This window comes from Limulus polyphemus, unplaced genomic scaffold (assembly GCF_000517525.1).
Source record: "Limulus polyphemus unplaced genomic scaffold, Limulus_polyphemus-2.1.2 Scaffold3701, whole genome shotgun sequence".
Taxonomy (NCBI): domain Eukaryota; kingdom Metazoa; phylum Arthropoda; class Merostomata; order Xiphosura; family Limulidae; genus Limulus; species Limulus polyphemus.
The window spans coordinates 96,429-111,899 of NW_013669311.1; the positions used below are offsets into that span (position 1 = coordinate 96,429).

The 15,471-nt window shown below is 34.7% G+C and overlaps 1 protein-coding gene across 2 annotated transcripts in view; it reads left to right on the plus strand.

The window, feature by feature from the left end:
- LOC106469878 overlaps positions 1 to 11,376 on the plus strand; it is an 80,802-nt gene extending 69,426 nt beyond the window's left edge. For both annotated transcript variants that reach the window (XM_022398456.1, XM_013930388.2), the window contains exons 4-7: positions 289 to 409; positions 2,204 to 2,373; positions 6,412 to 6,551; positions 8,045 to 11,376. In XM_022398456.1, the coding sequence (XP_022254164.1) occupies positions 289 to 409; positions 2,204 to 2,373; positions 6,412 to 6,551; positions 8,045 to 10,472 (2,859 nt within the window). In that variant the 3' untranslated portion in view covers positions 10,473 to 11,376. The remainder of the gene's footprint in view (positions 1 to 288; positions 410 to 2,203; positions 2,374 to 6,411; positions 6,552 to 8,044) is intronic.
- Positions 11,377 to 15,471: the final 4,095 nt, after the last annotated feature.

The window sequence follows — 15,471 nt, forward strand, 5'->3', positions numbered from 1 at the left end:
ATGTATAATTATTAATAATATTTATTGTAATATTTATTATGATGATAAACATTAATAATATTGCATAACTTTTAACAAATGCCACTTTTTTCGTACAAATTCTCATTACTCTCTTGAGCATTTCGTCCTTGTAATCAAGGTTTAATTTTAAAATAAACTTTTTCAGCTGTAATTTACACTTCTTTCAGTAAGCACTTGCATAAAATAAAAAACTTTATATATACATATTTATGTTTACTCAGAACTAAAACTTTATCTTAAAATTTCACTATTTTTTTACTTCGTTAGTTGACCCCTTCTCCCCTGCGTGGGCAGGAGCCGCAACGAGATGACACCCACGTGGAGAGCGTGGTTCGTTCAGCAGTGGCGGACGAGTTTAGCAGCGAGATCCTTACCAACAAGACACGAGGTGGAGTTGACTAGTTTAGTCTCACAACCTGTATTTTGATCTTTCTATTAGATTGACTTTTCGGTGCCGGTTACAAAATCTCTTAGACGCCTTTCTTATAAAAAGTCTGTAAATTAACTACACATACAACAAGCGTCAAATTCTTGCTTTCTGTTTAGTTATTTATATATATATATATATATATTTATCAATATTAATACTCAAATATGTAATGATCGTATAAGAAACCAGTTGCATATAAAACCATTATATATTCTATTACTTTTGAAAATACGATTACTTTTTACCATTGTATTAAGTTAAAGTGTTTAAAAGCAAAAATTATAAGTATATTATTTTAATTTTACGATCATCACTCCTGAAAATTATCTGCATTACACCAATAAATTAAAAGGCCAAAACATTAGCATTGTCTGAATGCAACTTGTAAACTTAATACGTCTTTAATTACTTGTTCATGTCACTTGGTCTGTTATAAGAATCACCAGACGTTTCAGCGCATTTTACAACTTCTAACCGCCCTAGAAAGGCAATACCTTCATTTTCACCTTCAGATTTTATTTGTTGGTTAGTTGTTTACAATGACTATCGTTTATGAATAATTGTGCGCCTGTTGGTGGCGGGTGGATATTTTGGATGGATACAGATTGTCTGAGTTGCTCATATATTGGAAACTGAATTAACATAGACTAGTGCTATCGGATATCGATATATCCAGTACAATAGTGGGCATGCTACCAGACAAGCGTCTTTTACACTAGCAGCTTTGGCAAGTGCCTAGAATGTTACGTTATCACCGGTATCTATACAACATGACCTTTGGAATAGCCAGTCTACTGTTCATGAAGTCAATATGGACTTCAAGGATAGTGACTAAACAGTCAGAAACATGCTCCATCAGTCCAACTTTGTATCCGCATTTGTCCCCACTGTTTGTTTGAACGTTTGTCAATATGACCCGAATTGGTAGTGACGGCATTACGCAATTGTACCCTTCACTGCTATGCCAAGGTTTCATATTTCGACCAATCATTATGTAGTTCGTGTTTGGAGAACCAGGTATAAACGAGAGGCCTGTTTAATAGGGCTGTTTTGGTAATGGTGCAGCTATAGTACCAAAATGAATGAACGTACAGATCTAACCGTTCTCTGGAGTGACAGATATCTTCCTTAAGATCATATTGATGTAGTGCTGGACCCAATTGTGTGACTTGTTTGTGGGTGCAACTGGACCAGACTTTGTCTGTTTTGGATAATGCCCAGAGTCATACAACTAGGCTAGTAATGGACTGTATTGAACATAAACCATACAGATCATAGAATGGCTTACAAAAAAAGGTGTGTTCTAAGTTATATAGAAAACTTATTGGAACTCCTTAGACACCGTGTACGTCAAATTCTTAACTAACCACACGACGTCAAAGAACTTGGCTTTGCACTGACTGACCAGAGAGACAGATTCCCTCATAATGCCGCCCGCCTACTGATCAGAAGTACACCCCACAGATGTATAGGCTGTATTAAAGCTTGGAGGCCTGTACTCGTCACTGAAGATTATTTTAGCCAAGTATGACGATCTAAGCGCAATTGGTTCTGTCAGACCTTAACACTGTTTAATTTGAATTTGAGGGTACTCGTGAGATTGATTCGATAATTGTACCCAATACTCTAACTTCAATGTTGTTTTTCATTTGGTTTCAGAGCAATTTGAATATTGATTCAGACACTTTTTATGTAGAAAAACTACATACAAAAATTAAGTTGAAAATTTGCATATTCTTCTTTTTTTTTTAGCTTATCTGTCTTGTGAATCAGGAGAAATGATTGTCAAGATCAACTTTACTAAGCCATTTCGTGGAGTAACTTACACAGATTACGACAGAACAAGTCCATGCAAGTTCTTCGGAGACGGAAGTACTTACTACGAGCTGAGAATACCTTTAAAAGGGTGTGGAACAAGGCAGGTATGACGTCACACATTATTATTTTATTCATATTATAAGCGTACTACCCTTTTTCACTAAAATCCCCCTTGTGTGTGTGTGAGTGTTAGATGTCAACTTATATATACCATATTGATAATTCACAGTTAAGTTGGACTTAATCAAGTTCAAAACAAAGATATAAATGCAAATTGCCTCTTGTTTGTTTGTTTGTAATCAAGTACAAAGCTACACAATGGACTATCTGTGCTCTGCCCACCACGTGTATCGAAACCCGGTTTCTAGCGTTGTAAGTCCGCAGACATACCACTGTGCCACTGGGGGGCAGGGAAAGTGGTTTCAAGCTACCAATTCAGTTTTTGATGGTGGAGCTGTTACACTTTGAACACCTTTAAAACAAATAATATGATGGGTGGAACAGAGTAAATAAAGTAACTATGTGGTGTCTATTTTTATTGCTGAGCACATATAAACCACAGGCTGTTTTATAAACATTTTTCTAAATTATTTATGCACGAAATTGCTTGTGGCTCCATGATTTGCTTAGTCACAGGTTTCGTAATAATATGTGAGTCACACAAAAAATTCAAAGAATACCGTCAGTATTACAATTAATCCACTGACGTTTTCTACATTTGATATGGAAATGGGTGATTTCACCCAGATATGTTGGTCAGTTTTTTTATATAGTTGTTGTAGCATGCAAAAAATGTAAGATTTATCAATATGATGCAATATGTAGATTTTACTTGTAGAGGGCGCTGTGAAAAGAAGTCGATGATTTGAGGGTTAATTAGCTTGGTATCGTTTAAAGTCGTCTTCACTTTGCTACAATAGACTATTGCGTGAAACGTTAAAGGTGCATTTGTGTGGTAACATTAAAGACCAATATTACAGACTTTTTGCTTGGCCCAATTACACAACTTCTAAAGTGGCTACAAAATCCAGTCTTAGGAAACATAATCGGCATAATAACATTTAAGGCCATACTGGAACTTACTAGACAGAAGATTTTTATGATCAATTTGATCCCAACTCAGCGTTACACAACTTTAATTGGTGTGATAATTCTTTAGGCCATACTCAAACGTATTAGACAGAAGAGGTTGTGATATAATTTGATCCCAACCTAGCCTAACCCTACTTTAATTGGCGTTATATCATTTAAGGTCTAAGTCAGACCTATTATAGTTAAACAGGTGTGCTGAAATTTAAAGGTCAGTTCAGTTTGAATTATGTTAAATTTATATAATAAACTTTAAGGTCCCGAGACTTAACACATGTGACAGATTCGAAGAAACATTTCAATAGTCTGGATATTTTTGCTGGTTCGCTACTTATAAACTCAGTCTTATTAGATAACATTGTATCATTTCATTCTTACTACACTTAAACTTGTCAAAGTCTAAGGACAAACACATCCTTATTATGCTTTAAGTAGTGTGATAGTATTTAATGTCCATCTTAATCATTCTACACTTAAACTTGTCAAAGTCTAAGGACAAACACATTCTTATTATGCTTTAAGTAGTGTGATAGTATTTAATGTCCATCTTAATCATTCTACACTTAAACTTGTCAAAAGTGTAAGGACAAACACATCATTATTATGCTTTAAGTAGTGCGATAGTAGTTAATGTCCATCTTAATCATTCTACACTTAAACTTGTCAAAAGTGTAAGGACAAACACATTCTTATTATGCTTTAAGTAGTGCGATAGTATTTAATGTCCATCTTAATCATTCTACAATTAAACTTGTCAAAAGTGTAAGGACAAACACATTCTTATTATGCTTTAAGTAGCGTAATAGTATTTAATGTCCATCTCAATCATTCTACATTTAAAATTCTGTGATGAAACATAGGAAGCAAATAATTTTACCAGGATTAAAGTGTGGTCTTACTTGGCTTAGTCTAGTTTGGTATCACTTAGATAACAGATTAAATGGAACCGTATGATACGTTTTTGAGGTCAGTTTCAGCCTTTCTGAACTTTGGCAGGAAGGATATCAATTAAGGATCAATTTCTCTTTTACTAGATTCAAACGTCATTTGAATTTCAATTCAGACTGACTAGGTGAAACTGGAATGACTACATGAAAGAACATAATATAAAGGTTATGAAACTAAACTGGCATAATAAGATCAAAGGTCTAAATCTAGTCCTATATATTAGATCTAAGGTAATATACTGAGATATAAGGCTCATCTCAGTAATATATGTTAAAGTTCTATATTAAGCTCAACCTTATATTTAAAACCATTCTAAAAATTAAGGTCACATATATTTAGCCCTTCTCATCTTTAAATTGAGTTATAATATTGGAGGCCTACTTAATCCATATTAGAAATAAACTAATTCCAGCTTTTGTACAGTTAAATCTGCATCGTTACTTTCACAACTGATCCTGCATTACATGTACTTGAAATGACAACATTTATGACCAAGCTCTGTTTCTTATTTTTAGGCTCAAACTGGTACGATAACATCAAAGACACAATTTACACTTACTAGATTAAGGCAGGGATGACCAAATTTACACCACCACTCAGCCTTATCAGACTTTTAACTATGGTACTCAAATTTCCATCTCTATCTATTCTTACTCAACATGAAACAGGTATGATAGAATGTAGCTTTACTGTATATAACTAGGTTTAAAACTTAATATCAAATTCATCCTTCCTAGGCTTTAAATGCTATGATTTAATTCAAAATATCCCCCTCTCCCTCGGTGACTCAGGGGTAAGTCTGCAGGCTTACCACGTTAAAACTCGAGTTTCGATACCCTTGGTGGGCATTACACTTACAGCTCAGTGTGTCGCTTTGTAATTAACAACAACTAAGTCTTACTAAGCATGAAATGTTATGATAAAAGCTAAAACTTATCTAGTGCAGACTCGAAACACCTATAGCAAACTTTCAAGCCCAACTCAAGCTTATCGTACATTAAATGTATAATAAAATTTAATATTCAAATCAATCTTATACCAACTTAAAAAATAAAGATCTACTAAATCTAGGCTGCTTGAGTAACGTAGAATTCAGTTCGTTATACTAGACTTTAAATGGTATGATGTTTTAGGACCAAAACAGTTGTACTGAATCTAAACTGCTTTAATAAGATGTAGATGTCAACTTGTAAATCCAAGACTTTGATTGGTGTAAATAACATCTGAAGCCCAAAGCAAATGTAATGGATTTCAACTATTTGATAGGATTTAGAACTGGGCTTGTCATTACAAGATTTTGATTGGTATAACAACATTTGAAATCCATCTCATTGTTACTAAACTATAATTTATATGATATTTTTTATAACCTAGTTCCAATTTTAGCGTGATATCACAATTACATCTCATTCAGTTTTAACTGAACTTATAATGTTTAAATCACGGAATGTCTTTAGTGGTCTTAAATCAGTTAATATAACACGCAGTTCAGTGTCTATTTGTTGATTTGATAATGATTAAATCATATCTTTCTAGGTTAATATTCTTATGGTTATGTTTATTTCATGAAAACACAAATATCACGTTGCTTTACTCTAATTATAATGTCATCATGACATCTAAAACCCCAGTTAGTACAGTATTATAACATTGCCATCACCATCTTAATAAGGAAACAAGTAAATAAAATTAAGAATTTTTTTACTTATTTCTAAATAATATTGTTATTACTTGATTCACATGGCGCGTGAAAACGAATTTTTATGCAATAGATAAATAAACTCGATGCCTGTGTGTGTGTAATATCGGACGGATATTTCCTATTAGACGCCCAATAACTGGAGATAAAAGGCCTACAATAACATTCTATGAATGCCGTTAACTTAATCTTGCAACCTTCAAAATAATATATTTCGTAAAACTGTCTGATATTCTTCAACTCTATGAGACTTGGTAACTTAATTTTGAAATAAAAATCAAATAATTTGCTCTAGGACAGCGACTACGCCCATTACTAGTTGAGCAACAGTGTGTTAAACGTTTTAGTTATTTAGTACTGAAACAGGTGAGTTTCTTTGCTTTTAAACACGTGGTATGTTTTCTAGGAGGCTCCTCGTGTCTTCATCAATAACATCATCGTTCGTTTCCATCGATCGCTCGAGCTGGAAGAGGATGAAATAAAGACGATTATATGTCGTTACCCCCCACCGGTAGCCCCTTTGCCTGGAGCTGTTGTTCCTCCTCCGTAAGTACACCTATTTATTTCTACCGAGAAATAGCATTTCCATGTGTCTGAAATGGTGACCTTCTAAATATTTAGCTAAACATTCTTTGCCTTACACCTGTACAATGAAAATATCCTAATAAAAACCTTTATTTACCGCTTTAAACAAAATGTTATATATTTTTTTATTTGACAGTTAATTACTACCAGTAGATTCAGGTCTTCTTTTAGTCAGGTGGTTAGAGCGCTCTACTCGCAATGTGAGGATCGCGGGTTCGAATCCCCGTCATACCAATCATGCTGGAAATTTCGGTCACTACCACTATTCGTTGGTAAAAGTGTAGCCCAAAAGTTGGCGGTGGGTGGTAATGATTATCTGCCTTAAACAGCTAAATTAAGGACAGATAGTCCTTGTGTAGCTTTGCGCGAAATTCAAACCAACCACTTCCTTTACACGTATGAGTCTTGTAAGGCACAGCACAATATTCAATGGTATATAATAATGGTAACATTATGTTTATCATCTTCATAAGTATAATATGCCCATCATTTTTTTCGGGCTTAATTATCAAACACTTTTTTTAATTGCATTACTTTAAATTATGCAAACAAAGTTTAATTTCCTTCGTAATTTGCTTCTCTAGTTCGCAAGGGTTTCCATTGAACAAATCGTAAAGAGCAACGCTAAAACCAAAACCAAGACTCTCAGTTGGGCTTACAATCCTAAAAAATCCCGGGCTCAATTCTACGCGATGGACAGAAAGCAAATAACCCATTGTGTATCTTATTCCTTGAAAAAAAATAAAATAAAGAAATGAAGCGTAATATGTTGCCCCCTCCTAGTGGCTCAGGAATAAGTCGAGGGTTTATATCGCTAAAAATCGGATTTCGATACATTCGATGGGCACAACACAGATAGCCCATTGTGTAGATTTATTCATAACAACAAAGAAACAAATCCTTTATCGATGGGCACAGCACAGATAGCCCATTGTGTGGATTTCTTCATAACAACAAAGAAACAAATCCTTTAGCGATGGGCACAGCACAGATAGCTCATTGTGTAGATTTATCCATAACAACAAAGAAACAAAATCTTTATCATTAGCATTATCAGAACTTGCATCACACACAAAGTAATAAGCTTCTTGGAAGTTTTGCAGATGGGTATTAATGTTAGCTATTTCTATATATGTAACTCTGTATTTTGGTTTGTACAACCATCATTTGTTCTCTATATTTTTAGAAAAAGGAACCTTTAAACAAAACCTTTATTTTTGCGGTGGTCCACAGGAAGTCTTGTTAATGTGAAACTAATTTAGGCAAACATTCAGTAAGCTTCATATATATATATATATATATGTACTTATTAAATTTTAAGGCTTTGCATTGCTTAGCAATTGTTATGAAATAATATAGTATTTTGATTCGGGAAAATCATTTCATGTTTTGTTTTGTTTTTCTATCACGTTTATCAAGCAGAAATTACAGTGAAAGTTGTGTTTTAATTATAGGTTAGAAGCAGCACCGATCGTTCCCGCCGCTGTTTCTCCAAAACTTTCTGAAATTGAATTACTGTTAATCATCTGTGCATTATTATTCTTGACACTTTTGCTTCTGGGTATTGGCATCGCCTACTACTGTTTAAAGAAGAGAAATATCAAAGTGGTGCGCCGGAAGAAGGCCATGTCTTCTGCTCCAGGCAGTGTAATTACTAGGCTAAGTGGCGCCACCTCTATGCCCGTTATCGAACCAATGACAATACCACGAGTGCCAGGTTTATCTCCATCTGGGTCGGAGGCTGCCTTGCTGCCATCAGTGTCATCTCATCATGGATCAGGTGAGGCAAGCGAAACCATTCCCTCAGACTACCCCAGTGAATCACCTTCTCCTCCCAATTCAGTAGAAGATGGCGATGTGCAGAGAAGTGTGTTAATTAGTGACAGCTCTACCTTTCGGAAAGAAGGCTACGATATGCAAAACATGGCTTTTATTCCGGATGATGTCAGTGAAAGATCGGGATATCCTGAGGACACAGAGAGAGCTCAGAGTGTTTCCTCTGTCCCCATTCCAACAGCAATTAAATCCGAGCCAAAGATTGTGGCACGTAGAGAACCTAAACCACGAATAGCTAAACAACAGTTGCTAACCACCATCAATGAACGAGAAGATTATCTACATACAGACATGTGGGGTGAAAAATATGCCAGAATGACCATGACACAAGAAGAACTTGAATCCCCTGCACCAAAACACGTAGTTGACGCTCCTGTATACACAAAAACGAGACAAAAACCTCCGTCTCTGTCGTCATATGCCCCTTCTTTATATGGTAGTATTCCCGACAATGACAATAGATCACACACTGAGATGATAGAATCAGTGTCAGTGCGCAGACCGCCATCTGTGTCCTCTTATGCCCCATCCCTTTATGGTAGTATTCCTGACAATGATAATAGATCTCATTCTGAAATCGAAACTGAGGCTCCTGTCAAGCCATATGTTCGTAAGCCTAAAACTAGTGTGGCGACCATATCGGATTATTATCTTGACACCCAAAGAGTCACTGACATTCAGGAAGATACTACTCGAACCCGACAGTCAATAATTCCAGGTCTGGAACCAGACACAGAAACACGTTCTGTGTCCGAAATTATTGAACCATCTGAAGTTAAGGCTCTGGTACCTGCTCCTCATACTCCAAAAATCACTGTCCAAAATATTGATGACGTTTACCTTACTACTCTTACCGAAACCCATGCAACAGAGCACGTCACTAGACACAAGAAAGATACAATGGAACAACACGCAAAATCACCTTCGACTTGGGATGTAACCATACGTCATTATCAACCTCCATTTCCAGAAGAGCCAGGCCCATATAAGCCACTGGATACTTTCTCTGAAATTAGCGAGAACCCCAGGGATAGTGAGAGAATACTTACAGAACCACCTGTTCAAGTGCATTCAAAACCACCTTCTGAGCCTACAGAAGGATATAGAAAACCTCCAAACTGGGATATAATATTTCGAGTACTTCATCCTCCACCAACAGAGGACGTCCAAGAACTAACAGAAGAAGATAAAGAAAAGTGGAAGGCTGTGGTCAGCTCAGATACTACATTCCGTTCCCTTATTCAGGAGGCCACCACGACTGAAGAGTTTGTGCGGATTAGTCGTGACGAGCGTTATGAAATGATGTACACCCCAAGAAAGTGGCAAGTAATTATCCGAATTCTAACAGCTCCTGAGTATCTTAACCCTCCTGCTCATCACGAGCCTCCACCGGATGTGAGACCACCACGATACAGAAAGAGGAGTGACAATGAGCCACGAAGTCGCAAAAGCTCCGTTCCACCAGTTCAAGGTTTTATGGGAGATCCATCCCGTCCAGGAAGGTATTCTCCAGAAAGTGTTCGTTCAAGACGTACATCTCGATCAGCATCGGTCAAGGACTTAGACGTTCGTTCCATGACTGAGATGGACGTAGACTTCGCTCATGCTGACAGAGAATCGCTATGGAGTGTTGACACTGGTTATACTTATAGAACATCGCATAGTATCGGTGAAAGGTCGACCTCTGAATTCCTTGAAGACGTGCCAACTGTGCCAAGCCGCCAAACCTCCAGGCAACATCCAATATTGGAACGTTCCACATCTGAGTTTATTCATTCTCCTGAATACATCCAGAGAGAGAACGATTTCTACAGTACTGACGTAGTCAACTCGTATCACCAGCCATCACTAAGTGGAATGTATTTTGATGGCGAAGAAAGAAATCATGTAAGACTCTCCAATCGACCAGTTCTAGACAGGTCTGGTGCTGAGATTATAATTAATTCACCAATCATGAGAGCCTTGAACAGTGTTGCTACCAATGAAGAGCAAGAATTCATAAGTCATGCAGAAACGTCTACTTACACAAAAAAAACTGTAACGTGACTTTACTCATGAAAGCAAGCGTTTTTGAAAAGTCACAGCTAAGAATAAAACTAACATAATCTACCTTCTTGATAACACTCGTATTGTCTTGTAAAACGTTATCAGTGACTTATTAGAAACACCTCAAGCCAATATGAGTTTTATCAAAAGTTCAAGCCTAGTATACTGAAATAAACCTTAGAACTTTAATCATATTCTTTGGCGGGACAACGTTTTTTGGGATAGCAATTCTATCTGGTAATGGAATTTTCAAGGTGTCTTCATACTTAGACGTTCCGTGTTCGATTTCTCGCACTGAAAAAATAGCGTTTAGTGTGTACTTGTACAACATATTGTTAAAACTCACTAGTTAATTCTTCCTCTGCGATGAAAAGGTGCTAATAAAATAAATACATTTTAACAATGAGTTTATTATAAAATTATTTACTGTTTATTAACGGGATAATACCTATAGAAAAAAAAAACTGGGTTCGGACGGGATTAGAACCCTTGACTCTACATAGTTATAAGCTCGAATACTGCCCAGTGTCGGTTTTAAACTTTTTGAAAAAAATCTTACTTCACAGCACAGTGTGACAACTTTTAATTATTATTTTTTTCACCGTTATTCAATTTGGGTCTCGTTTTTCTATATGGACAATATATATTTACTACCTTAATCATTGGAAAGTGATGTCCACGTGGGAAAACTTTTCAGGTGTATTGTGAGAAAATATGAAGCGATTGGATAAGGAGGTAAATATTGATTTTCATCCTGGATCCAAACCTATATCATCCTGGTAAAACTTAACACAGCTTATATGAAAATATAATAATAATATTTGTGTGTATATATGTGTGTAATGTACCTAACGGCTGTCTTGAGGGAAATAACTTAATGTAATAAAGATTAAATAATAAATAATTTCTATGTCATGTTTGTTTTTGATAATATATTTCATACATAGATGGTCATCTCAAATAAGTATACAAGTTATGGTGCTAATATAACTTGTGAATGTTTATTTTATGATGTATAGACTACATGCTTAAAGTCTCATTTTAGAAATAACTGTCACCTCAACCCCCCAAGCAGGATCGAAGAAAGGGGTTGTCTGAAGTTATCATGTCATTAGTCCCAAAATGACTGGTAGATGATATGTTTCAGTGCTTACAATCATAATTATCTAAGGTTCTTTGAAAACATTTTGTGTCTAATGAATAAGGTATTCTAAGCCTCAGATGAGCAGTCCGCGCGTGGCCGAGCGGTTAGAGTGCATGGCTGTTCGTATGAAAAAAAGATCAGGGTTAGACACGTGATGTGGTTGAACACGCTTCGCACCTTCACTTATAGGTACATTATATAAGAGACAAGTACTTTCTTTTTACGGTTCAAAGGTTCAGACATATTCCTTGTGGTGGCAGGTGCTGTTGACTAGCTGTCTTACCAAAGGTCAGGAGTTCCAAATTGGGGAAAGCTACACTTGAACGCTAGGCCTTGCTGTCATACATATCACATTAGGTGCCGTTCCATTGATAAATCCTCTTCTCTCGTTGGATACGCAACAAAGAGCAGGAAATATAGCATAATTATTGTTTCTACTCCAGTACGCCCTAATGTTACGAAAATGTGTTGCAAGTGGCAAATAATTAATATTTTTGGCTTTCATCGAAGCCTATTTTAAATTTCCAACTATTTTCGCTTTTCTTAGAACAGTCTATATTCCATTCAACCGGAATACCTACTGCGCCAGCTATTAAAATTATCCTAATTAGCTTTACAAAAGTTTGCAATTATAAACTATACTTTATTTATAAATATTAATATTTGTTATCAAACAGTTGCAATTACGTCGAAATGTCTCTCTCTATATATTAAAAAGTAACTTAAGGAAATAAATATTATTTCATTCAAATATATCTAGAAAAAATCAAATAATTAACCAAACAAATATATATATATATAATTTCATTAATAGATAATTTCACAAGACCAGTACTTGTTAAATTTTACAGTTTCACCTATGACGAAATTTTTCTCGATGGAACTATTCAATATAAAATTTTACACAACGGAACGATTATTTTTATTAACCAGAAAATACAATAACCATAACGAAACAATGTTTTGTGTTAACAGCTAGATCAATTAACCATAACAAACATGGTTCTTATTAACCAGGAAGTCTAACAACTATAAAAACACGATGTTTTATGTTAACAGGTAGATCTAATAACCACAAAAAAACATGGTTCTTATTAACCATGAGGACTAATAATCATAAAATAGGAATCTTTGATGTTTAATAGTAGATCTAATAATCATAACATAATAATAGTTTCTGTTAACCAGGAGGTCTAATACCCATAACATAAAATAATGTTATATGTTAACAAGCAGACCTAACAAACATGACTAGGCGATGGTTTTATTAGACAGAAGATCTGGTAGCATAACAAAAAGATTAATAGCATCAATGCTACATATAAATATATGATTACCACGTGAGTAAAAGACACATCAAAACACTTTACGTACAATACTCCACAACGTGAAGTCTAATCTTATTCTTTCGATTTGCCCTTATCCAACAATACTGTTAAGGGGTGGAATCCCCTAAGTCAGTATAACTCAGTGACAGGTTGTGACTCAAATGATAGATTAGGATTCATATTTATTTTTAGGTATCGTTTTGTTATGTTCACTAGATCGTCTAAAAAATAATCTCTTTTTTTGTTATGCTACCAGATCTTCCGTCTAATAAAATCATCATTTTGCTATACTACCAGATCTTCTGTCTAATAAAATCCTCATTTTGCTATGCTACCAGGTCTTCTGTCTAATAAAACCATTATTGTGTCATGGTTAATATATCTTATGTCTAATAAAGACAATTGTTTTGTTATGCTACCAGCTCTTCTGTCTAATAAAACCATTGTTTTGTCATAGTTAATATATCTTATGTCTAATAAAAACCATCATTTTGTTATGGTTACTGGATCTACTGTCTAATAAAAACTGTCATATCTCCTATAATTCTAATACACAGGAAAATATTTCATAATAAGTTATAATCGTACAAAAAGTGTTAGATATTTTATCAAATTTAAAATCATGATTTTCTCACGGAGCACCCATCAATCTAGGACGGAATACCAATGTTCCGTGGAACATAGTTTGGGAAACGCTGGTTTAGAGAATGGAACAGAAGAGATGGACCAATAGGTCTCATTAGTTACAAAACACTATGTTATTTTAATGTTAAGGTAACACTGAAACGTTTTGTTAAAGATTTGTACAAGTCCATTAAGTATATTATGAGTATTTTTCAGTTTTTACGCTAAAGTTATCAAAATTCAACTGTTCATTTGTTTACAATTGTTGAACATTTTCGTAAGGTTGGTCCAGGTCCATTACCTACCATGTTGATGATACGTAACATTCGTTTAGAACCATTAAATTCTTTGATAAAATATTTTAAAGACCACTAGGATCAACAGATACCGGTTATATGTTCTCTCGCCATATGCTGTACTAAATATTAATTAACTAATTACTAAAAGTATGGATACGTTTTTCATTACTGTAGTACTGTATTATCAAGTTGAATACAAATGTTTATTTTAATTTTAAAATTATTTACTATGAACAGTTGGGTGACACTAATGAAATTATAGCAAGGAAGAAAAGTAGATTCGCTTATTTCTATCTAAACCAGTATGTTAGATGCATAATGTATAAAGAAAAATGTATTTCTTTGAATGTCTCAGCATTTTCGTTTTTATTTTTTTAATTAAGAAGTCATGTACTACTATCACCGCGCAGTGGCGACTTAAAGAACTATCTTTCTTTGTGTGATATACACTGATCAATACCATGAAGAGAAACTACACATAAGATATAGAGGGAAAACTTTTGCGTACAAAATATATAGTGAAAATGACAGAGTGGTAAATTACTAGAAGCAATTTAGAATGTTGAGAGTTTTCTTCATTAATCTTGATGACGTCTCATGGAGAGAGTTGAAAGCTAGCTCCAACAAGAACCGGATATTAGTCAACTTGATATAACCCAGTTTTATTAGAATACCTTTTAACATTGTTTGTTTTGACCCACTTGGATAAGGAATTATTTTTTTTATTTTTTTGAAATCGTGTTCCTGTGGTTATTGGTTCCTGAGATTGAGAAAAACACTTGTTTTGTTTGTGGTTTTAAACTCACGCAGTAATCCTATATTTATATAAAAATTTCAAGAATATGTAGCACATTGGGTTTCACATTTATTTTTTAGTATTTTAAAAATCTTGCGTGGTTGAATAATTTACCAGATTCCCATATCTATTCTACATAATATCTTAGTGGAGAGGTTTGTACCTAAAATATATTATAAGCATAAAAATGTAAAAATTCATTAATATGTAATTTGATTAAATAAATAAATGAATAATATACAAATCTAGAGGGCGCTGCGCGCGCAACATACTCTCCACTGATATTTCACATGTCTGGTGTTCCGTTAGCTTTTTCTCAACTGAAAAGTGTTCAGTGGCCAAAAAAGTTTGGGAACGCTGCTCTAAACTAAAACTATCAATAAATAAATTTTAAAAAATATTAAAGCCAGCTCTTATCATTCATATACTTATCAAGCTTTCTTTTAAACTCACTTAACTTTACTGCTTCCACAACATCTGAAGGCAACCCATTCCAAAGGGCAACCCTGTTAGAAAATAAAACTGTCTTAGCTGAATATGACTCCTATCTTGCAAAAATGTATATTTGTGTCCCCTATTCCTACTATTCTCACTGTTAAATATGAAAAAAGATGATGCATCAACACTATCAATTCCCTTTACAATCTTAATCACCTCAATCAAATCTTCCCTAACTCTTCTTTTTACAATAGAAAACAGTTTGAGAGATTTCAACCTCTCCTTGTATGACAACCCCCTCCATATCAGGCACCATTTTATTAATCCTTCTCTGAACCCTTTCCAACAACTCAATATCTTTCCTAAGGTA